The 24,966-nt window shown below is 37.8% G+C and overlaps 1 protein-coding gene across 19 annotated transcripts in view; it reads right to left on the reverse strand.

Moving 5' to 3' along the window:
* The window catches only part of kif1aa (kinesin family member 1Aa), a 75,282-nt gene that overhangs the window by 4,483 nt on the left and 45,833 nt on the right, over positions 1-24,966 (reverse strand). For 13 of the 19 annotated variants that reach the window (XM_053498056.1, XM_053498054.1, XM_053498043.1 and 10 more), the window contains 11 exons: positions 23,822-23,844; positions 18,677-18,791; positions 18,356-18,489; positions 18,107-18,168; positions 12,411-12,556; positions 11,810-12,013; positions 11,575-11,646; positions 11,330-11,454; positions 9,810-9,953; positions 9,359-9,551; positions 43-161 (listed from right to left, as the gene is read on the reverse strand). In XM_053498056.1, coding sequence (XP_053354031.1) covers positions 43-161; positions 9,359-9,551; positions 9,810-9,953; positions 11,330-11,454; positions 11,575-11,646; positions 11,810-12,013; positions 12,411-12,556; positions 18,107-18,168; positions 18,356-18,489; positions 18,677-18,791; positions 23,822-23,844 — 1,337 coding nt within the window. The remainder of the gene's footprint in view (positions 1-42; positions 162-9,358; positions 9,552-9,809; positions 9,954-11,329; positions 11,455-11,574; positions 11,647-11,809; positions 12,014-12,410; positions 12,557-18,106; positions 18,169-18,355; positions 18,490-18,676; positions 18,792-23,821; positions 23,845-24,966) is intronic. The other 6 variants (XM_053498051.1, XM_053498055.1, XM_053498053.1 and 3 more) reach the window with 1 other exon arrangement.

Raw genomic sequence — 24,966 nt, forward strand, 5'->3', positions numbered from 1 at the left:
ATCTGCAAGTACATGGAGTATGAGACACTTTATTTTATGTACCTGATGGAGCCAGCAAGAAGAGGATTAAATGCATACAGCCAGTCATGCATCTCTTTGTCATTGCTGGCTTGAAGAAGGATCCCACGATGCTCTGTGCACACAGCAAATGTAAAGGGAGTCTGCAGAAAGAGAGGGATAGGCCTTTTAGGAGGCACAAAAAATTCACATTTTTTCCTTTATAACTCTTTTAAATTATAAGCCTTCAGTATGTAGGTCAGTGCACATCATGGAGTGTGTGTGTGTGTGTGTGTGTGTTGGTTTTTGTGGTTTAAGAGGACTTTTGACCTGAATACGCACCAGCATTAAGGGGACATTTCCGTTTATGAGGACAGGGGCCATGTCCTTATAAATCCGACCTTGTAGCAGTCATTATCTCAGTCTAGGGATCAATTCTGTACCGTTTTTGGCCCCATGTCCGTATAGACCACATAAACCTGAAAAAATACCACACACTGTGTGTTCTCTAACCCCTCCATGCGCCCCTGTAGACCGGTCGCGGAACTGCACCTACGTCATTAAGAATTTGCATATATACACAAGTGTAAGTTTTCCCGGTCTCTGATTGGCTGGCTACAAGAATCCTCGTCGGTGATTGGCCAGCAGTAGCAGGAGAAGCGCTTCCGCTAAGGGGCGGGACCTTAGAAGGACCGTGCACATATAAGGCCTCGCTAAGAGGCGGGACTTCCTTTAAGACACAGCTGCAGGTGATTTAATACAGCGGGGTTTTAATCCACGGAGTTTGTAAAGTAATATAATACACGACGAATTAATATCGAGTTTGGAAGAGGAAGAGGACATCGGTGTCGGAAGCCGCTGCCATATGAAAGGTGAGTTATAACGCCGTTTAATCGGCTTAATTACTGCACGTGAGTTAGTTTGGTTTGTTTAGTAAGTTAAACGGCGCCAGAAAGTGTCGCGTGCGCTGTTAAAGGCGCGCGCGGATACATATAAGTGTTTAAAATATTAATTTAACTTTTGGTCAGTTAGTTTTAAGCTGTTTTATTATATTTAATATATAAATTGAGCGTGTGACACGCGCCTGTGACGTCACGGTAGCGCGTCGTCATGACTACAGTCTTTGTTTGGGGGAGGAGGGGTGAGGGGGGTGAGGGGGGACTCACAGTACAGCGTTCTGGTTAAGATAAACATATAAATTAACACATATTATAAATAAACACAGATTAATATGAAGTTGACCATAAATGAAGTGGTATAAAGGAGGTTTTCCTCTGTGAAACAGTCTGATTAAAACATGATGATGATGAGGAGGAGGAGGAAGCCCAGTCCACTGGAGGAGGCCACACACTTCAGCCTTAAGAAGAAAGATCAAGATGGTCTGGAAGCTCGGTTTATAAATGAGTTTAAAGGTAAGTGTTACGTGTTCAGGTGGGATTGTTTAATGATTAATGTCTCAGGTACATGACATGCTGTACTCCTCTTATTTAGGGAGAGGTGTATTTAGTTGTACTGACTTTGATAAGGGAGATTTCCTATTGGAGTACAGAGGGGATCTCATAAGCAGAGAAGAATGTGAGCGGAGGCAAAGAATATATCATGATGCCCTCAAAGTGTTCATGTATGAATTTCGATTCAACGGCTAATTCCTTTGGTATGTACAAATATTATATACGTGGGGGAGATGTGGAAGTTATTTGCATGGTTATTTAGCACTAATGATCAGGGCTCATGTTCACCAAGCGTCTCAGAGTCGGAAATCGCTCCTACTGCAATTCCTAAATGGCCAAAAACTTCAGAATGACGCTATTTTGGCCTTATTTTCATGAGTGGGGAGGGGTAAGAGCTATTCATCAAGATTCTTAAAATAGGAAATCATTCCCATCTTCACCAAAATGTTGGAGAGCGCCTGAGGTGTCCTAACTGGTTGGGAATAGTGAGGAAGGGGTGTTGAGGCAGAAACACATGAAGAGGAGAGATGGTTTAGCAGAGCACAGAGCTCATAACGGGCATGTTTAGACAAAAATGGGGGTGGGGGGAGTAAAACTTTTTCTCTGGTTACTAATTCCAGCAGTCCGAAATAATAAATTAAACTTCACAGATCATGCACATTTCCCCACCATGCAGCATGAATGCATAATCCATGGCACATATTAAAATAATTATATTATATATACATTTAATCTTGTATTAAATTATTTAAGTGAACTGTTTTCTTGTTTCCTTGTTATGAGCAGCACTTCATCGTTTCATTAACATGGCGTATCCCCATGTTTCTCACTCCTCAGGGGTACGTGTGACAAACTGACTGGTTACTCTGATGCTTTTACATATTGCATCCATTGACTTTTTATCTTTAGAGGTAAGAGTAGGACAGAATATTACTTCAATTATTTCTTTACATTTTACTCCCTTCGCCACAAGCAAAACACTCTCATCCTCTCGTTTTATTTGAAGTCATGTTGATCAGATTATGACTGACCTAGACAGCTCTATTATAGGGGCTTTAATCAGTTGTGATTAGAGCAGAGTGATTAGAATAACGTCATGCAGCGAGTCACGCATCTATAGGTTTTGTTTATGTGCATAAAGCCTTCACATAACTGCCGCTGATTTTAGCATTTCACTTTTTCACCGTTTAAAACTTTGTACACTCTACAACACCTCCTATAATGTGCAGACTACTTTGCGGCTCTCAGTGTCGTAAAAAGTGACGTCTCACACTTTCCTTGTCACAGTCTTACTCCTTGCCGAAAGTAAGAATAGAAAGCTTTATAAATAACCTATATGTCCTTCTCTGAGGTGAGACTGTCTTTAGTCCTAAATAAACTTTGATTCCTATGAGTGATTCTGAGATGCTTAGTAAATATGGGCCCAGTTTTATTTTCTTAAAGACCATTGACCATTAAATATTCAATGATCATCTTTTCAAATAATATAATATTCGATGAGAAGCATTTGGTGCTGATATTCTCAGTTGTTGTGTCTATTTAGAATAAGAAGTATGTATTATTGTAATAGTAATGTATCATTAAGAGATTCACTGTCATTTGTTCAGTGTTGATGCAGCCCTGGATGATGGCTCCCTTGGGAGACTGGTGAATGATGACCATATAAAACCAAACTGCAGAATGAAGACCATCCGTGTGGATGGTAACTCTCATCTTTGTTTATTTGCCATAAGAAGCATCTGTCCTGGTGAAGAGATCACATACAATTACGGCGATTCTACGTGGCCATGGCGATGCAAGGTATGTAGATGTTAGTAATTTTGTGCATTATTTTAAAGGATTGGTGTATATTAAATGCTTTAAGCAGTTTAACACACTTAACATCTGGTTTCTGCCAGAGAATGTGTCTTACAGTATGTTGCTATAAGTTCAGGAGCAGGATGCTAATTTTTCCCTTCAAAGTTTTTTTTTTTTGCATCTTTTGTCTATGGAATCATGCTCACTGTGTTATTAGGGATAGTCCATAAGGACGCTAGTTTTTGGGACAGTGTTCTGTATTAGCGTTTATAAATTGGTATCAGGTCTAAAACAGTGCTGATGTGCCTGTTCGCATGCAACATGTTTAGCATTCATTGCGTAAACATTGGCACATGGAGAAACACAATTGCAGCTCAAACTGTGAGCTAAATAGCGATATCCAATATTTAGCATGTCTGTAATGTAAGTTAACTGACTTTTGATAAATTCAATATTTAAGTTTGCATATACAGTAGTATAGCCTGAGTCGACTGATTACATGAAATAGCATAAAAATATTTTTGTTTGCTTGCTTTATGCCCGTAAATATTTAAAACCTTCAAAACTTTTTTTAGATGACATCGTCTAAGAATTCACCACCTTCAGAACAAAAAGATACAGCAGATAAAAAGGCATCCAAAAAGGTGATGTAGAAAAGAGTAAAGTGTTATTCTTACGATTACAGTTACTCTTACAAATGTGTGCACTGTTTATTATATCTGTGCACAGTGTGGACATTGTAGCGTTTTTATTTTCTGAATATGCAAACTTTGACTTTATCTTTTGTATACATTGTTTGATATTCTGCTGGATAAGTTTTTTTTTTTTCTCTTAGTAAAAGTGTTTCTGAATGTGAAATTTTATTTCTTAGTGCCCGATAAGCGAGTTGCCATCAGACAGTGCTGCCTGTGAAGAACTGACCGTAGAAACAGACGAGGTAAATTAGTTATTCTGCATTTAAGTAAAGTCGTGTTTGTGAGAACTGTGTTGACGTACACATTTAGTGCAGTGTTTTACATTTCTGTAGCTGCATATAACCTGATAATTGTTTTGTTCAGCATTCTACCCATGAATTAAACACCACATCTCAGTCAGAAGTCAGAGCTGAAGTAGAATTTAATATTCAAACCCTTTGCCTGTAGTAGAATATTTTTCTTTTTCCTGAATTTCAGGTTACCCTTGGTATGGCCCAATTGTCCTCAGAGAAGCAGAATTATATTGAGAAGAACGGTGAGGAGAAGGTAATATTGAGAATTACATGATTCAGAAAAATGATTACCTGTAGTCTTTACCTATTGAGCTATAAGTCTAATACCTGGATGTTTTCTATTCTTAATATTTTCAGGTTTATCCTGTCAAAGAGTCGTTGGTTAAAGAGGAGCTGAGCTTTTACTTATTAACACAAGGACTTGAACAGGTATTTAAATATTTAGATGGATTTGTTAGACATTATTTACAGTATTTGACCTTTTTTATTAAAACTGGAACAACACATTGTCAGTATAGGTTTTAATACTGTGTGAATGTGTTTGTATACACCGTTCCACACTGTGCCTAACCCCGGGTTATCATCTTTCTAAACCCTACTTTTAACTTCATGTAAAGGAGTGTTTCACACTTGAAATTAAGGAGTGGGATTATCATCGCATTTTACCTGTTGTTCTAAAACACTGCTCTGTAGCAGGATCCACACCGCTTTGCAGGGTTAACACCGCATTGTGGTGCCAAACATGTACAATGTGGAACAAAGCAGGGGTAGAATGTTATGACTTGATACTTAGCAACATACAACCAATTAGAAAGGCCTTGTGTAGAGTCACAGAAACTGACCAGCGTACACCTCATATCAATAACTCTACACGCTGTGTAAACAACCATATCACCATCTGAGGAAAGTGTGAATACTGAAAGAATACTGTCATAAACACCTAAATTGGAGTAAAAAAAAAAAAAAAACATTGCAGAACTCTTAAAACAGTCGAATTATTATTGGGAAAGTGTTTTGTAGTGTTGATAAAGTTGTGTAAGACATAAATCTGTTTTATAAGGACATCCCCCTGAACATGTTCTAAGAGTATGTCCTGACTGAAGAATCTGTGTGTTGTGAGTTTTACAAAACCCTTGTCTATGAGGACACTAGTTATTATTGGGACAGTGTACTGTATTAGTGTTTATAAAATTGTGTATGACTGAAACCAGTTTTAAGAGAACACTGTTTTATTAGGACATCCTCAGAACATGTTCACAGTGTTTGATCTGACTGAAGAATCTCAGTGTGTTGTTAGTTTTTCAAAAACCTTGTTTATGAGGACACTTGTTTTTAACAGGGACATGGGGTGGGAGATGATTCTTTGGGCCAAGGAAATGCAAAATTTTAATTTAAAATTTATATATAAAAACACAATTGCAGCTTAAACTGTAAGCTGAATAGCGATAGCCAAGATTAAGCATGTCTATGATGTAAGTTAATTGACTGATGTAAGTTAATTGACTGATGTAAGTTAATTGACTGATGTAAGTTAATTGATAAATAAAATATTTAAGTCTGTATATACAGTCTGCCTATACAGGAGTATAGCCACTTCTGTGTAAAAGGTAGTAACGAAATAAGATTGCTAAGTCGACTGATCACATGAAATGGCATGGAAAAAAATGTTTGCTTGCTTTATGCCTGTAAATATTTTAAACCTTTACAACTGTTTTTAGATGACATCATTGAAGAATTCACCGACACCAGAACAACAGGATACATCAGATAAAAAGGCATCCAAGAAGTTGATGTAAGTGACACTTTTTTTTTTCCTTACGAGTACAGTGACTTTTGACAGTCAAGTTCTTCCACACCAAACGTGCTCATCCATGTCTTTATGGACCTTGCTTTGTGCACTCGTGTGCAGTCATGTTGGAACAATTAAATTAAATTTTATTTAAATAGCGCCTTTAACAATTGTCATTGTCCCAAAGCAGCTTCACACAATCAGGAACAGGCAGGGGACATCCCTAACCGGTCCCCAAAAAGTTGAAAGGATGAAATTGTCTAAAATGTCTTGCTATGCTTGAGCATTCAGAGTTTTTCACTGGAAATAAAGGGCTGAAACCCCTGAAAAACAACCTCACACCAGTTCCAACATGACTGCACACCAGTGCACAGAGCAAGGGTCCATAAAGACATACAGAACATCAACAGATGCCTTTAAAAAGCTCTATACTTCAGAGAGTTGATTTCACATACTGCCTTAGTTACACTGATTGAGGCCAAATTTAACAAACCATTAACACTATCATTCACCCAAGATGTACAGTGTCTTCATCAGTTCCTTGAGAAGACTGCAAATATGGCGTTTGGGAAACTCAAAGAAACATCATCTCAGGTCTACATTGATCTTGCCAAAGCAACACTTGCAAGAATGATTGTTTTTAATCATAGACATGCTGGCGATGTGTAAAAAATGCTGCAAGTTTTCAGGAAAGGGACAGTACTGCTCTTCATGATTTTACCCTGGGCCTCAGCAAATTTTAACAGAAACTCTGCAGTCATTTTAGTCCATGTTTGATGATGTGTGCATGTTAAACACATTTTGACATTTCTCATGTCACTTTTACTTTAAGGTGAGATTGTGACAGTGTGAAGCCAGTGGACCTGATGCTGAAGATAACATTGCTGCTGGTGCCTCTAATCATGTAGGTATGGACTCATCTTTATGTATATCTGTTAATTTTTAACCCATAATTGTATTTAGGGAATAATTACCTATAGACTAAATGTTTTATATAGTTGAAATGTTTACATTTATTAATTAGTGCATGACTAGAATATTGTTGAAATTAGAGATGCTATATTTAGGACGAATTTAGTTATTTCTTTCCTTTAAATATACTTTTCCTCTGTATTACACAGCTTTAAATTTGTAATCAAGCAAGTTGTTAAGTGGTTAAACTGTATATGGTCAGGTTTTATAAAGTGTTTTTATAATTTCCATTAAATATGTGATGTCCATACTGTAGTGGCAATATTTTAAGGCATATGCTGTATGTATAGTGTTGCAGTACATGGGGAAGTTCCTATTATGCAGATGTACAATTCAGGGAGATTATAGGTAAAATGTTTTTTTTATATTGACACTAATATGCATAAAATTACCTTTTATAAAACTTGAGAATGTACACTTGAACTACTTGTTCAACTTAAGTCAATGAAACCTTGTTGAAACCAGATATTTACATACACTTTCAGAAAAAAAAAAACAGTTCTTTCTTTACTGAAAAAAATAAGGGTACAAAAGTTTTCCTGTTTTACTTTGATTTAATGTTTGACAGTAAAGGAACAAAAGGTTTTTTTTTATTTAGTATTATTGATTAATTTTTCAAGTGCATGTAAATATCTGGTTTTAACCGTATATAGCTTTTCTCAATTGTCATAAAGTAGTAGTTATAAAGCAGCTTTACGTAGAATAAACATGATGGAAATACAGAAAAATCAGGAAAGGATAAATAGTATCACTTGGCTGTAAAATGACTTGGCTTGACTTGTTGCACCACTCATTTTGGGCCCCACTTTGGCCTATTTTCGGCCCAGCAAAAAGAAGCCCCAGACCTTACATTTCCACCACCATGCATCACTGTTCGTAGAATGTTCTTTTTTTAGAATTCAGAGTAGCAGTGATCAATATAGGTTGTTTTACATATTGTATTTTCTTCAGATGTTTGCTGGCCATATAATTAGAATTTTGGGTATGTGCTTAAGAACTGTTGAGGTTTCTTATCAGTGCATTGCTTATGTCTTGCAGGTATTCAGAAGATGCCCACTGAAACACCTCCTGAAGTTTCTCAAGGTACCTGAGATTTTACATTGGAATATAGCCAGCAATGTAAGTACATGAACCTCCCACAAAATTCAGGCTTAATAAAGTAAGTATTCTTATGTACAGGTAATGAGTCCAGGACAAAGATTGGGAACCCATGAATAAGTTGAAGAGTGTATTGGTCCAATGCTGAGATTTTTTTACAACTGTGATGAAACTTTTAAAAGCACATATAACTAAAGGGAAACTCGGCACTTTGTCTGAATGCCAGCAGTGTTAGACTTTGTAAGAAATGGAGGTCTTTGCTTGAAAAGGAAAGCCCAAAATAAGTGATACACAAGCAAGTACGTTATTTCTTTGAGATTTTTTTGTCCACTTATTTTGTTTTTCATTTACATATGCAGTAGATTGTTTTTAAATTCTACAGTTGTTCTTAAATTCTGCTTTAACATTTTATTTTGAATAACTGGTTTAGGTTTCATCTTATGTTTTATTGATTATATATATAGCTATGCCTTATTTTATTTAGATTGTTTTGAATGGTTCAATGGATTAAGATGCCTATGAAAGTACATAGTTGTACATGATGGATGTCTGTTTCTTCACTTGGCATGCTTGAACTAAAAAAAAGTTTTTCAATATTATTATTTCAATATTATAATAAAAATTTAATATAATAGTACTTGTGTTTATCCTGGCAATGCATTGTTGTCAATTTTGTGTGTTGCATTTGGATATGTTCCAATAAAACACATTTGTCCCTGTAGTACTGTAAGATCTTTTATTGTGTGTTGTATTTGCAAAACGGTTCTTTCAAATCACCTTGGTCCTGGCAATGCACAGTATTGTCATGTTTGTGTGTTGTTTACTATAATGTGCCAGTAAAACACATTTGTTCCTATAAACCAGCAAATTTACTTTTTCTGTGTGTTGTAAACTGCAAGGCGTCATAAATCAGTAGGACCTAGTAAACCCCAATTTTCACAGGGGCGGGTACTTTTAGGAGTGGGCGGGGAAGTCCTTATGTACCACTTAAATATCATGTTATCATATTTTGAGTTCTGTTGTGTGTATAGGAAATCCTGAGTGAGATTCTTTTTCTGCAGAACAAAAGAAATTTTTTGATAGTATTCTCATCTCTGTAAAGCATTGGGAAAGGTGGGTCCCCTTAAACCACCACCCTACTGGTTTGGCCTTTAAAGACCTTATAAACCACAAAAACCAGTATAGGTGTGTGTGTGTGTGTGTGTGTGTGTGTGTGTGTGTGTGTGTGTGTGTGTGTGTGTGTGTTTACAGGTGAACGCAGTTTACCTTCAGCATGGCCTGCTGGTCCTCGCTGTATTCCACTTGTGCAGAAGACAAGTTAAGGATGGCTCTTTCCACTGTGTCTCTCTCCGAGTTGTAAATGTAAACGTATGGCCGGCGCACCACCACGTAGCGTTTCACCCAGCCGTTAGTGTGCGGCTCCAGGAAGTTCAGGTAGCCCTTTTTCGATACTATTGGGCTGTAGGAGCAAAAACAAGAGATGGTAAAAAAAAAGAACACTCCTAACAAGGTGTTTCTTAATGACTAATGACTAAATAATTATAGAAAGCTTCACCATAACAATCTTTACGCATTTTATTAGTTAAATATCTACAAATCCATTTATTATTTGACTTAGATTGCTGGGGTATCCACTGTAACCTCCTCTTAAAAAAAAAAAAAGAGTACGCAGTGTATTCATTTATCCATCTATTTATTTTGTCCTCTGTAAACCAACCTGACACGGATCTCCTGAATGTCAGGGACAAATGTGTGGGTCCTTGATTTGGACCCTGGAGTTCCATCGGAGGACTTCTTGCACTCTGCATCAGATGTAGAGCCTCGGTTGGGGCTAACGGCACGAGAGCGAGGTGCTGGGGGTCTGCACAGTCAAAACAGTTTAAAATGATCCAGTAAGAAAATGAGACATCTTGTAGATGCTGTCATGTCAAATAATTCATTTTTTTTTCACATTTAGGCTTAGCCCATTACTTGCTTTAAAAAGAAAAATTTTCACAATGACATCTGTTTAAAATGTTTACTGTATGCTTTTCAATGTTGTTGTAATGGGCAAGTGTCCATATACAGGTACAGGACACTTGGCCATATAGTGCAATCAGCAGTTTGTTTGCAGTTTGTGTGTGTGAAAGTCATCCTACAAGCCCCGTCCGCGATAACCCGCCCCCCCTCTGTTTTTCCTGCTGTTATACCCCTATCTCACCTATGCGTTTTAAGGACTGATGCCCGGAAAGATTGAAACCTAATCACAGCCCCAAAACTTGTGGTGAATCATGCTGAACCGTAATTATGGCCACTGCGCCAAACCACGTAGGTGAGATAGGGGTATTTGTAGTTAAACTTCGCTTAGTGATGATTATGGAATAATTATAAAGGTCTTTGCATTAGGAATGCATGAGGAATCACAAAAGAGTTTTCATTTTCTGCGATGGAAAAATACTATAACTAGTTACTTTTATCATAAAGTAACACTGTAATGTAACTGATTACTTTTTAATGACAGTAATATTGTAATGTAATTAGTTACTTTAAAAAGTAATTTCCCCCAACACTGTAATTGAGTAGTTGTTCATTTACGTGGGTAGAATTGGGATACTGTACATTCATCGCCTGATTAAAGTACTGGTATTTCATAACCCACAGAATGAAATCAGTCACGTTTGTATGGAGTGAACATCTCCAGGTTCGTTTTCTGGCCAGTATTGATTCCCACATCAGTGTGCATGGAGTTTGCATGTTTTCTCTGTGCTTGGTGGGTTTTCTCCAGGTACTCCGGTGTCCTCCCGCAGTCCAAAGACCTGCAGATTGGGCTGATTGGCTCTTGCAAATTGCCTGTAGTGTGTAATGACTGTGTGTATGAGTGTGTGCCCTGCAAGTAGTGTGGTCTAGGCCCCCCACAACTCTGCATACAGGATAAAGCGGTATAGACAATGAGTGAATTAAATTTATTGAATATTTAAAAAATATATATATAATTATTGAATTCAATTTTTGACACCTAAAGAACAGGAAAACTTCCATTCTGTTCTTTTCTTCTTTCTAATCCCTCAATGTTAATATTGTGTTTAAAATGATGGTAAAATGAAGGACACATTCAATTGCTTCTACATATCTACTGTAAAAGAGATACTTATACATGATAATACTCGAATGTCATCTCTCCAGGTAAATAATACAACATGTTACAGTACAGATCAGTGTTCAAAGATGTCTAAACAAGAGAACTGCGATTAACCCGACCTGAGCTCAGTGTTGCTGCTGTAGCATCCCTCCATCAGTGAGGGACAGGTGGAGGAGGGTGTGAGGGTGTTGATGTCAGAGATAGAGGTGGAATCTCTTATCAGTGTTACAGACATCTCACTCAGCTGAAACACAGAGAGAAACACTCGTTCATAATCATGCAAGCCACCTATACGAGTTGACGTTAAGAGCGGAGACAAAATCAAAGCTTACATTAAGAGACTAACTGTCTATAAGCAGCTCACCTTACTCTCACTGGCACTCACACACACATGACTGTAGTCTCTGTTGAAGGTGTGGGTAAGCAAACGCAAACACTAAGGATAAAAAAAAAAAAAAAACAGCACATCAGTGTAGCTCTGCAATTAGCCGAAGATGTTCCTATCAATATGATCATGATTAATACTACTGTGAAAAGGGAAATAATTTAAATTTGTATAATATTATTTTGGACAGAACAAAATAATTAAGTTTGTTTACCTTGGCAGCAAGCTTACGCTGCCTTTCGTTGATTATTTCATGCCCAGGGTCAGCATCAGAGTCGTGACCCTGCCCTAGGTGTTTGGACGGGGAGGAGGACTCGGTCAGATCTTCACACACACAGGACAGCGGCACTTCCTGGCCCAGCAGCAGGGTGGACTCCAGCTTCTCCCTCAGGAGGAGGTAGTGCCTGGTTCTCTCCACCTGAAGCACCACAATCACACAAAGAATGGGAGAAAATCAGTGTGTGTGTGTGTTTATTTTTTTTATCTGATTCAAAAATGGATTGTTGATTGATTTATTCATTCATCTTCAGAAGAATAAGTAGTTTAGTTTTTATTTCCTGATATCTTCTTCTCGATATGTCAAATTTAGCACTTGGCACCTTTTGTTTGAACCCACCAGTTTTTTAAGCTGAAGATGGGAGAACTGAGAAAGTTATAAAGAAAAACTTATAAAACAGCAGTCAATGACATCACCAATAACCTCCACAGGGCAAGGTAAAGGTATCACAATCCACCCGTGGATGCTGAGACGCATAATGGAAAAATATGCCTATGTATATGGGAAAACATGTGACATGGTGTGTTGTGCCTCGTACCTCCTGCAGGAGGCTGAGCTTCTCCAGCTCCCACTGATGGTCCAGGATGAGGCTGTCACTGCGGGGCCTCCATCCAGCCAAATTCTCCTCCCCTCGCACATAGGCCACAGATGTGTCTAACACCCGCCTGCGCCTTCGCTGCATTCCTAGAAAACAACTCACCTATTTAACTAAACTCTCAGAAGTGATAATATCTCTATTTAATGCATTTAGTCACAATCAATATATTAAAACCTGTGATGACAAAAAGGGACAAAATATTCTGAGGGGGCTGGGTGTAATTTTCTAGCTTTGAGTATTTTTGACTAGCCAGAAAATGACAATGTTTACATTTCAGGTCACATTGGAGATACTCTGGATGATAATCTGGTGGTCTGACTGAACCAGCATTGACTGAACTGGATTTGCAAATAATTGGTTACTTTTATTATTTAAATTTAGATCACGTTCACCATTTATACACACTTCAGTTATTTATGGAGGTTATGGACAACATTTGTGGTTTAAAATGGTTTAAAAAGGAACTGTAATGTCACATCTGGTTTTAGCTGAGATTGCAGAGAATGCCGAGAACTCCATTAACCATTAGCCACATCAGACTATTACAAATCACATAATTGCATTGCATGCCCTCCTCATTACACTCACCTGTTTTGTGTTCACCCTTGATTAGTATCACTTATTTGCTTAGTTTTCCCTGTTTGGTTGCTAAGCATCTGTGGTATACAGTCTCTTTTCTGTTGTTATGCAATGGTCCTCTAGATAATGTTACGTGCTTATTGTTTTGTCTTTCTTTGTTCTCCTTGATTTTCTTTTTATTAAAAGCCTATTCTGCACCATGTTGTGGCCTGCTAATTATCGTGCAGCAACCACAGAGCCACAACAAGCATTAATAATACTATGACATATACAATGAAACAATATATACACTGTAAACCCGAATAAGTTGGCAAAACTAAAAAAAAATAAGGTAATCTGAGTTTTTGAGTGTACTCATTCATATTAATCGTTAAACCCTCTCATTTTATATGGGCTTGGGACAGGCACTTCATCCAGTTGTTGGGAATCTAACCCGGGCCTTTCGCATGGCAGGCGAAACACCTTACAGCCTACAGCAGGTTATGGTCGCTAAACCGCTGGATGTCCAGGTGGTGCTCTGAAGACAACGTTGGCCTCATAGATAATTGGAAGACCTTTAAGGGCAAAGCTGGCCTGTTAGGGCGGGACGGTGTCCATCCCACTCAGGAAGGTGCTGCTCTCATTTCTTGTACAGTAGTATAGCTCATAGTCTCAGAAGAGGCCTAGTTAATTGGTGACAATCCAGAGCCCAGGCCAGGGAGCAGGCAGACAGGCTAAACCAACTGTCTGATAGCTGCATAGAGTCGTCACTCAGGGTTCACTGTATTGAGACTGTGTCTGTTCCCTGAGCTAAGCAAAAATGTAGAAAGACCCAGAAAGTCTGTTTTAGTAATTTAATTAACATAGATACCACTAACTATACCACTGATATACTCTGTTTAACAGAAACCTGGATTAAACAGGACGAGTATGTAGCTCTAAATGAAGCTAGTCCTTCTGGATACAGCTACATACACCAGCCTCGGTTAACTGGTAGAGGAGGAGGCGTCACAGTTATTCACAATAATAATTTGACTATTATATAAAAACACGGACACAAATTTAATTCATTTGAAATTCTCTATAGTAACATAACAAGTGTAGCTACAAATATTAAGTCAGCTTAGTCGATTCCAGTAATTGTCATTTTCAGACCTCCAGGGCCGTACTCCGTACTGGTACGAATTTCTTAGTGAATTTGCAGATTTCCTCTTAAACCTTGTCGTTTCTGTAGACAAGGCGTTAATTGCTGGAGATTTTAATATTCATTTTGAGAATCCAGAAGACCCTGTGCGTAAAGCATTTATTTTCATACTGGACTCAAAAATAAATCAGTGTGTAGGGCCCACTCATAAAGCAGGTCACACTTTAGATTTAATAATATTCTTCGGATTAAGTATAAGAAATTTATTCACAATTCCACTATCTGAAGTTATCTCAGATCACTATCTTGTCTCAATTCAAGTGTGTCACAGTAATAATGTACGCACAGCGCCGCGCTACCGTATGAAACGTACATTCACATCAACTACCAACTTCGATTAGATCACCGGCTGACCCCACAGAACTCGATCAGGCGATATACAGTATGAGAGTAATATTTAGAGTCAACATTTCGTTACACCTTAGATAATGTAGCTCCAGTTAAAAGAAAAATTATTAGAGGTAAGAAACTCGCTCCCTAGTATAACGATCATACACGCTCTTTAAAACAGACCGCTCGGAAATTAGAACGTAAATGGTGTCAGACTAAATTGTTAGTATTTCAAATAGCATGGAAGGAGAGCATCCTGAACTATAGAAAAGCTCTTAGTGTAGCTAGATCAACATATCTCTCCACTCTTATAGAAAATAACAAAAATAATCCTAGATTCTTATTTAATGCTGTAGCCAAATTAACCAGAAATAAGACCACTGCAGAAATCTCCACAACAACATCATGCAATAGTGAGGACTTCATGAACTTTTTTAATAATAAAATTGTAAATATTAGGCATAAAATTGAGGTTTTGAAACCAAACAATGTAATTTATGCAGATGTTAATCTAGCCATGTCAGATCAGAACCTAGAATACTTTACTCCCCTTGAAGAGAATGAACTAATTTCACTCATCTCTTCTGCAAATTCATCAACCTGTATATTAGATCCTATACCGACACATTTTCTTAAACAGATAGTACCAGCAATAACAGAACCCCTGTTGAGAATTATTAATTCTTCACTCAGCATTGGGTATGTTCCAAAATCTTTTAAATTAGCAGTTATTAAACCAATTATAAAGAAACCTGACCTTGACCCCTGTCAGCTGTCCAATTACAGGCCAATATCAAACCTCTCCTTTATCTCAAAGATTCTGGAAAAGATAGTAGCGGAGCAGCTATGCTCATATCTACATAGAAATAGCATACATAAACTGTATCAGTCAGGATTTAGGCCTCATCACAGCACAGAGAGCATTCGTTAAAGTAGTAAATGACCTCCTATTGGCCTCTGATCAAGGTTGTGTAACCATGCTTGTATTACTCGACCTCAGTGAAGCTTTTGGCACCATTGATCATAGTATTCTTCTTTACAGATTAGAGAATGTAGTAGAAATTATGGGTACAGCCCTCTTCTGGATCAGATCATATTTGATCAATCAGTATCAGTATGTAGATTTAAATGGTAATTATTCTGCATGTTCTCTAGTGGAGTTTGGTGTTCCACATGGTTCAGTTTAAGGCCCACTGCTTTTTTCCCTTTACATGCTTCCTCTGGGCAACATAATCCGTAAGCATGGAATTAGTTTTCACTGGTATGCTGACGACACACAGTTATATGTCTCAGCAAAACCTGATGAGATAAACCAGCTTACTAAAGTTGAGCAATGTGTGCAGGAAATTGGATGCTAATTAACTTTCTTCTGCTTAATCCAGATAAGACAGAAGTTCTAGTCATAGGACCGCATACAGCTAGAAGTAAGATTCTAGATCACTCTGTAACTTTAGATGGCCTTTCTGCTCAATCAAGTGCAACAGTAAAAGACCTCGGTGTGATTATAGATTCCACCCTTTCATTTGAAGCTCATATACTGTAGATATTATAACCTGGATAGCATTCTTTCACCTCAGAAATATTGCCAAGATAAGAAATATACTGTCGCTAAATTATGCAGAAAAACTAGTTCATGCTTTTATCTTTCTAGGTTGGACTATTGTAATGCCCTACTGTCTGGTTGTTTAACTAGGTGCACAAATAAGCTTTAGCTAGTCCAGAATGAGAGACCTTACTAAAACCAGAAGATACGAACACCTATCTTATCTTCACTTCATTGGCTCCCGTGAAATTTCGCATTGATTTTAAAATACTACTTTTGACGTATAAAGCATTAAATGGTCTCGCACCGCAGTATCTGAGCGAACTGCTAGTGTCTTATGATCCGCCACGCCTACTTCGATCAAAGGATGCAGGCTGCTTATCAGTACAGCGTATTATGAAAACTGCAGCTGGGGGCAGAGCTTTTTCTTACAAAGCCCCAAAGTTATGGAATAGTCTTCCAAATAGTGTTCGGGACTCAGACACATTCTCAGTGTTTAAGTCCAGGCTAAAAACCTATTTATTTAATCAAGCATTTTTATAAATAGATTTGCCTTAGGTTAAGGGGCAGATCTGGGGGACTCATGGGCGTGGAGTATTATGGTGAACTAGTAACTGGTGAACTGGGGGCCAGGGGTAGTTCAGTGGTTAAGGCATTGGACTACGGTTCGGAAGATCCCAGATTCAAACCCCACAACCACCAAGTTGCCACTGTTGGGCCCTTGAGCAAGGCCTTTAACCCTCAACTGCTCAGATGTAATGAGATAAAAAAAAATAAAATAAATGTAAGTCGCTCTGGATAAGAGCGTCTGCCAAATGCCCAAATGTAAATGTAAACTAGTATGTTTAGATGCTGTCTTCCCCACTCTCATTGAACACTGATTGTTTGCTTTACATCTCAGGGAACCCTCATGTCTGTGTTTCCTTCCGGCTTTTAGTTATGCTGTCATAGTTAGTCATGCCAGAGTCTCTGCTTGCACTCTACACTAAATATACATTCACATTTTACTTTACGTGACTGTGACCAGACCTAACTGTCATCTCTCCTCTTCTGCTCTCTCTCCCCCTCTCCCTTCTGCCTCTCTCCCACTCTCTTTCCTTCCCTCTCTCTGTCGAGCTACACATGTCGTTCCTGAGCTGCCAGTGATCCAGACTCCCTCTGCCCTCCAGACCTGTCTGACCCATCCTGGTGCCCCGCTTCTGGTTGGAGATCGCGTCACATGGATGCCCCGTGTGTCTGCCAACTAACACACAGTATGAATGCAGATCAATTCCTGCTTTCTGTTTCACCCAAATGAGGATGGGTTCCCTGTTGAGTCTGGTTTCTCTCAGGGTTTCTTCCTACTACCATCTCAGGGAGTTTTTCCTTGCCAATGTCGCCCTCAGCTTGCTCACCAGGGACTATCTGCTCATTTTGATTCATACACATTCAAATTCCATACAAACTTAAATAATTATTTTGATTGCGTAAAGCTGCTTTGGGACAATGCCAGTTGTTAAAAGCGCTATACAAATAAAATGGAATTAAATTAAATTAAATTAAACACCTACTGTACCACTGAGCCACCAGTGCCCTCTTGCCCTGATGATGTCAGACACAAAATCGCTAGTCTGAAAGATTTAAAGTTGGTAGAACTTTAAGGTAACAGTTACTGTTACTTGAGTACTTACAGATACTTAAAATATTAAATTTGTTTAGCTAACTTGAAAAATGTCATTTCTACAAACTCATAAATACCAAAAAGTTCTAAATACTCATTGAGGTCTATTAATTTAATCTAATTGTAATTATTTAAGTTAACAATACTCAATATGTTTAATTACTTTGAGCATTAGGGTTTACAGTGTAGACAGAGACAGACAGACAGACAGATAGATAGATAGATAGATAGATAGATAGATAGATAGATAGATAGATAGATAGATAGATAGATAGATAGACCCAATATATGCTGCTAATTAGTATATTATGAGATGAGAAATTAAAGGTCTGATGTTTTACCTGGGCTGCCTGCATCTGCCAGGTGGCACAGACTGAGCTCATACACGCCAGTGATTCGGTTTCTACACAGAAGATGGAAAATTTGCAAGAAAACCATAATGACATGAAGGCAAGAGACAGAAGTCTGTTTTCAGTCTTTTTGACTGATGTTTCTTTACCAAAGAAACATCAGTCAAAATTGTAATTGATGTGTTTGTTGTACTGTACATGTAATTGTAATTGTTGTATTTCTGTGTAAGATGTGTTTACCCTTCAGATGACTTCAGGCTTCCGCTGCTGAACAGGTTCCTGATGGAGCGTGAGGCTGAGAGCTTTGCATCTCGAGAATAAAACACCATGCAGAAGTCTTTGGTTATGACTGTAGGCTGTGTGCAGTTTTCCATCTAAAAACAATTGGAAATCATTTAGTATACTTGTTTTTAAAAATCAATCTGAGAGTGCGAATACAAGGTGACAAGCTCTGCAAATCAAGATTGCTGCAATAATGAGTATTTAATTCAGTAAAGTAATATATTCCATTTTTTATGAGCGCAGGTTATTATTAATTGTCGGGTAAAAGTCAAATGTTACCTCCAGGTAAGCAGACAAAGTCATATAGATTTTCTCCCCATACGGAGTCACTCGGTTCAGCAAAAGCGAGTTGTGCATGGATGAATCCCACGCAGCTTCAAAGCGGTAAAATGTCCTACACATTGCATCAAGGGAAATTTATTATGATTTTTTTTGGCCAAAATAAATGGCTTTAATAAGTATACAATTAAACAAAACTTTTAAATCAAGATGAACATGGCAGTAACTGAGGCACAATAAAGATCATTGCATGTATTATTCACATTAGTAAGCAGAGATCTTAAAGCAATATTTAAAGATCGCTAAAGATCACCACCAATTACGGGACATTACCATTATTAGCATGCCAAAATGAAAAGCATTAACAATAATAATACACCAAACATTTGAGACTCTTCCTAAAGAACACAATCATTAATATGACGAAGAATGACAAAAGTATTATAAAATGAAATGATCAAAAGAACTGATTGGGGTGGGTACATGTAAAATAATTATACCTAGGATTAATTCCCAAGGAAATGCTTTGTGTGGTAGAGAAGAAAAAAAATCAACAATATTGTCAGAGGCCAAGGAGGAGCCACGGGCAAAAAGGCAAAGGAAAAAGCTATGTTCTCATAACTTTCCCATAATGAAATGATAAATGTTGTAATTCTCATTGAAACTCCTCCCTAAACAAGTCATAATTAAAGTAAAGACCTATATTTTCGTCTCATATGTCTACCTAATGACCATTACAATACAAATTATTGATGAAAAACCAGCCCATCCCAAAACATAATTAAACAGCTGGTCAGAATTTACTGCTTTGCTAGTATTAGATCTGTCTGACTTTCATGAGAAAGTATGAGATGAAAGCAGACTGGGCTGCATCTCAAACAAAGGCCTATTCCACCCTACTGCTTCTCTACTCTGATGAATGTAAAGCTTGAATTTTCAAATAAATATGTAAATTTTCCATAAAAAGTCCACAGTTATAGCTATGAAAAATGTGGGTGAGGGTGAGTAGTTGTGAAGCCTATCACAGGTAGGGGATCAGATGCACATGCTGTACTTTAGGGCACTATATCCCTAGCTCTTTTTTTTTAAGTTTGAATCAGAGCTGAAATTCATACTTTTGGTTAATTTGCTAATTGATAATGCATATAATTATAATTCATATAATTAATAATGCATATAATTAAATGAACCATAAAGCAAGAAATTAGCTTGAGGGGTGTTTTGAAAGGAGATTGTACTTGTAAAAATTTCATTCATTGGTTAAAAATAAAGTAATAAAAAAAGAAACTCAAAATATCACCTCAGTAGGGAGAACTCAATGTTAATATGCAATAAACTACTGGAACAATTAGACCAAAAATTATTTTACAAATTAAATTAATTATTTCAATGTAATAACTTCTATATAAAACACATTTTAATTATTAATTGGAAGATCATCAGAAATAGTCAATGAGCAGCTGATTTCCTGTGTATTACAAGCAATTAGTTAAAAAAAAAAAACATTTGATTTTAATTATTAAAAATTCCTGAACCATGCTGTTTCATGTTTTTTTTCTACACACCTGCCCAACTGCTGTGTAGCAGAAACGTGCAAGTGTATAATGTTGTTAAGTGAGCATGCTCACAACACAGGAACTAGCCATATGACTATTGCCGGGAAAACGAAAGAGTCAAATTTATACTATGTACACTGGGCGTTTGAAAGATAACCACTTGATTTAGCTCAGTGGGACTGCAGAATCTTCGTATGAGTCTCACATTTTCGATTTTTTTTGCACAGAACGAACCCCAGTTACTTACATTGCACTCATGTTTCAGGTGAAAAACTTTATAGTAGGAAAACTTGTAATGACTGGGACCTATTGTAATGTATTATACTCATATGCACCTCAATTTAGATTTGTTTTTCATTGACAGACTTAAAAGAAACAGAACCATGAAAGAACCATTGTACTGTGAGTTTAAACCGATTATTAATCAATCGTTGATTGGATTACTTAAACCGATAATAGATTATGGAATGGTTACTGACTCCCATCACTAATTTTAATATACTCTGTGTATTGCAACCACTGATTACTTCCTTGATTTTGTTTGTCTAGAACAAATCATGCCCTTTGGCTCAGTTTAACAGCTTGTATCCACAAAACAGCTCTGTATGCAACCCAAAGTACAGTTTGGTTCACTTCCTGCTGTTGCACCGATTCAGAGTCAAATCACTTTCGCACTGCAATCAAACTACATCAGAGCTCATTTGGAACTGAACTGAAACCGCCTCACTCAGACACTCTTGGACCAATTTGCTTTGGTCCACACCTGAACATGATTGGCTAGCAAATCCAAATTAATCAAACAAATGGGAAACACACCAGGGTTTGAAATCAAACTGACTAAACGCAGCACGTGTAAAGAAACCTTTAGATTAGGAGTGCGCTGTAACATAGCTGAAGGTTGAGAAGCTGAAGAGAGAGGAACCCTGTCATCTGTTATGCTGCTATATACACTGTCTAGCAACAAAAAAAACAACATCTCAGAAGGGTTAAATTATTGGGCTCCATCGAGCAAAGAAAACAACTAAAGAAATTTTAAATGACTGGAAATGGGTCAAGAACCCTTCAACACACCAATAAACCTGAAATGAATAGTGCTGAACCGTCAACTTCGTTGAAGAAATGTGGTCGGAAAAAATCTTAAATGGAGATCACTTAAACGCTTGGTGAAGTTGCATGGTAAAAAAAACAAAGCTATATCTTTGTTTAGTAGTAAACATTAGAGTAGGTTTCACAGGATTGAGACTAAACGGCTGAGTGTCCAAAAGAAAACCAATTGTTAATGAGACTAATCAGAAAAAAAGAGCAATCAGTTTAAGAAGGGACGTGCATGAAGCGATGGACCTGTCAAGCATAGTTCCCACTGGGAGCCAGTTTAGTATAAGAGTTGATGTTAATTGATGTTAATATGGAGTCTAGGTAGTTATTGGAGGCTCAGGTAGACTCGTAGGAAATTCCAGTCCTGAACTATTGTGCAACTGCAGCAAAGTCAAGTCCTTAGAGGAACAGCAGTCAACATCAGTCAAGGCCAGAACCGTCTTCAATAAAATGAAGTCAGCTGACGATCTGAATGTACCGTATGACCAGGTTATCACATCTATGGACTTTTATGTTCTCTGATGGCATAGGGCATATTCCAGGAGCATGCTTCTGGGAGCATGAGGAATTATTTTCACACATGAACTGGCCACCACATTGTGTGCTGTAATCAAAGGTAAAGATAACTCAAAGAAATCTAAAAGTGTGCAACTTTTTTTTGTACCTGGCAGTGTACATTTATGGTCTATTACACTGCAAATGTGTTTGTGATAATAATGGTCTGTGAGTCTGTGTGTATGGGTGTGTATGCATGAGTGTATGACACAACAAACACAAATGTCAAACAAGAGATCCTGTGAGTATGTGGAAATAAAAGACCAACTTCACACAAACACACAGAAGTACAGGTTATACTTCTTGCTCAACACTTCACTTTATCCCCTCATATCAGGCCTTCCAGCCTTTAAGTCATGCTCTTGGCAGGGCATGCAAGGAAACCATCTTTTTTACACGCTTTGGCTCCACTTGTGTCATGGGCCTAAATGAGATTTGAGAAGTGTTCAGTGCACAGGAGTGAGTTAGCTATGAAATTGCTACCATTGAGGTAATGGTTCCATGGATTAGCTTTTAGTGTCCTGGCTCTACAAGGCTCGCCCTCTGCCAGGTTCTGCTGCAGGTTTCTGATGCTGCTAACATTTAAAGTCAGCGTTTGATGTGTGTGACAGTGTGTATAAACATTGCCTCTGTGCTGTTGCCAGAGTCATGTACTATGGCACTTCTTACAAGCCCTGTTGGGTTTTTACTACCCACCTTCACCAATGATGAGTGCCATGCACTGGGCTTGGACTGGAAATTACACTTGTTTTGATCTATTTCCATGATGTCTTGTTTATTTGCTCACATTAAATGACTGAACAGGTTGATGCAGACAAACTCATGCATTCATTCTTTGTTATTAAATGCTTCATCCTGGTCAATATCACAGTGGATCTGGGGGAAACTATGGGAAGACGTTTATGATATAATAACACACTCCTTGCACTTGACTCTGTACACACAAAAACGTATAGCTAATTAACCTACTGGCATGTTTTAGGAAGGTGGAATGACCTGCTAGGAAAAAACTATATGGGCATGTGGAGTATATATAAAAACCTGCAGTGGTTACCCAAGCTTGGGTCTGAGCTGTACCACCATGCCAAATACTCAAGTTTAATAAGGAAAGGTGCTGATAGAGTATAGACTGTGTAAAAGGAGCCTTTCTAAACTTGCACAACGCTGCCCACTAGTGGTCAGTACTAGTGGAGCCATATTTAAAGAAGAACTGCATACTGGAGTCATGAAAAGCCTGCAGTGTGTGAGGTCCGATTCTCAATCACTGCACCACAGAGCAGCACCCATTTTTTACAGCACAGCTTTGACAATCTATCAGTGCTGTGTTACGGCCTTAATTAAATCATAAATCACTATCCTAGAGATGTATTCTAGATACCAGTACAGTACGGTAATTTTTACATTGGGGGATCTGTGAAGAAACAGGGACTCATTACAAAATGACACAGATAACAAAAAAAACAGCATTTAAAACTGTAATCCATGTGATGACTTTGTTTTAATAGTCTGTGTGGAAAGCGATAATTTCGTACATAAAATCGAATAAGAGCTGTGTTAGATGTAAACATACAAGAAAAAAAAGATCTCTACCACACCTCCTGCAAAGATTTAGATAAGACGCAGCCCATACAAACCAAGCCATGCATTCCACAGCCAACTTAACATATAAATGACATATATATATATATATTGTCTCAATATTATATATTTATATTGAGACCATACCCACACAAAAACATTTCCATAGGCTTAGAAAGAAAATGGGGAGGAACAAAAAGAAGCCTGGAGATATAAAAAGCATGACATGAGTGAAAATGTAAGAAAAGAAAAAAAAACACAAAGTACAATGGAAAGTGATGCAATGATGCAAAAGTTATTTACTGTAAAACATGTATGGAAGAAAGAGAATGAGAGGATAGGGACTGGAAAAACAATATACCTAGGCATGTCCGAATCAAGAAACTGTCTGCAAAAACACAAAACAACATTCTGTTAGTGGACTTAAGGCCAGAGGAGTCAGAGCAAGCATCATCCATGATGTTATTGGTGGAGGTTTTTTGTTTGATGGTTAACCGATTGTAAGGATGCGGTTATAGCGGCCATCTTGATAAAGGTTCACTTAACCAAACAGTACAGTGAGCACAAATGGCTAAGCCTCAGCTTTAGTGCCTGGTTCTGTCTTCTGGGTTACTCCTTTGGCTGTAGGCTTTGAGATTATGCTTGATGTAAAGATTACACTGAAAGACAGGAAACTGTGACTGCATGGAAAAAGAACTAGGAGATTAAGTTGGTTAAACCGAAAATATATATTTTTTAAGACATATTTACTTAATCGACAAAGAGATCAAAGGGCTGCTTTTCCTTAAAATACTGTTGATCAGAAATACCTTTTTCCCACTTTTTTCTAGCTCTGATATTGATTCCTATTTAAGTTTCTACTAATCTGTTTGTTTTAATGCATTATAATTTCTATATTAACAGCTAATTAACATAAGGGGCTCTGCACATTCTATGGCTAATAATGAACTGTCATAACAGAGCATACACTGATCAGCCATAACCTTACGATCACCTGCCTAACATTGAGTAGGTCCCCTTTTTACCTCTCATGACCTCTGTGTTCTGACACCTTTCTATTGGAACCAGCATTAATCTTTTTTTACAACTTCAGCCCGAGTAGTACTCGTTTATTGATAGCAGAATAGAAGCCTTTACTCCCCATGTGCATCAGTAAACTTTGGCACCCCATGACCCTGCTGCCAGTACACTGATTTTCCTTTCTTGGATCACTTTTGGTACAGTATGTTCTGACCACTGCAGCTTGGGAACATCCCATAAGAACTGCAGTTTTGGAGTTGTCTAGCCATTACAATGTGGTCTTTCTCACAGTAGCTACAGTTTCAATATCTTATTACAGTTTTGGCTGGAAGTGGGTGAGATATATTAGGCAGCAAGTTAACCCATTTTCCTGGTATTGGTGTGTTGGAATAAAAAAAAAAATGGGCAAGCATGAGGATTTGAGTGACTTTGACAAGGGCTAAATTGTGATGGCTGAAGGACTGGATCAGAGCAACTCCAACACTG

This window comes from Clarias gariepinus, chromosome 6, assembly GCF_024256425.1.
Source record: "Clarias gariepinus isolate MV-2021 ecotype Netherlands chromosome 6, CGAR_prim_01v2, whole genome shotgun sequence".
NCBI lineage: Eukaryota > Metazoa > Chordata > Actinopteri > Siluriformes > Clariidae > Clarias > Clarias gariepinus.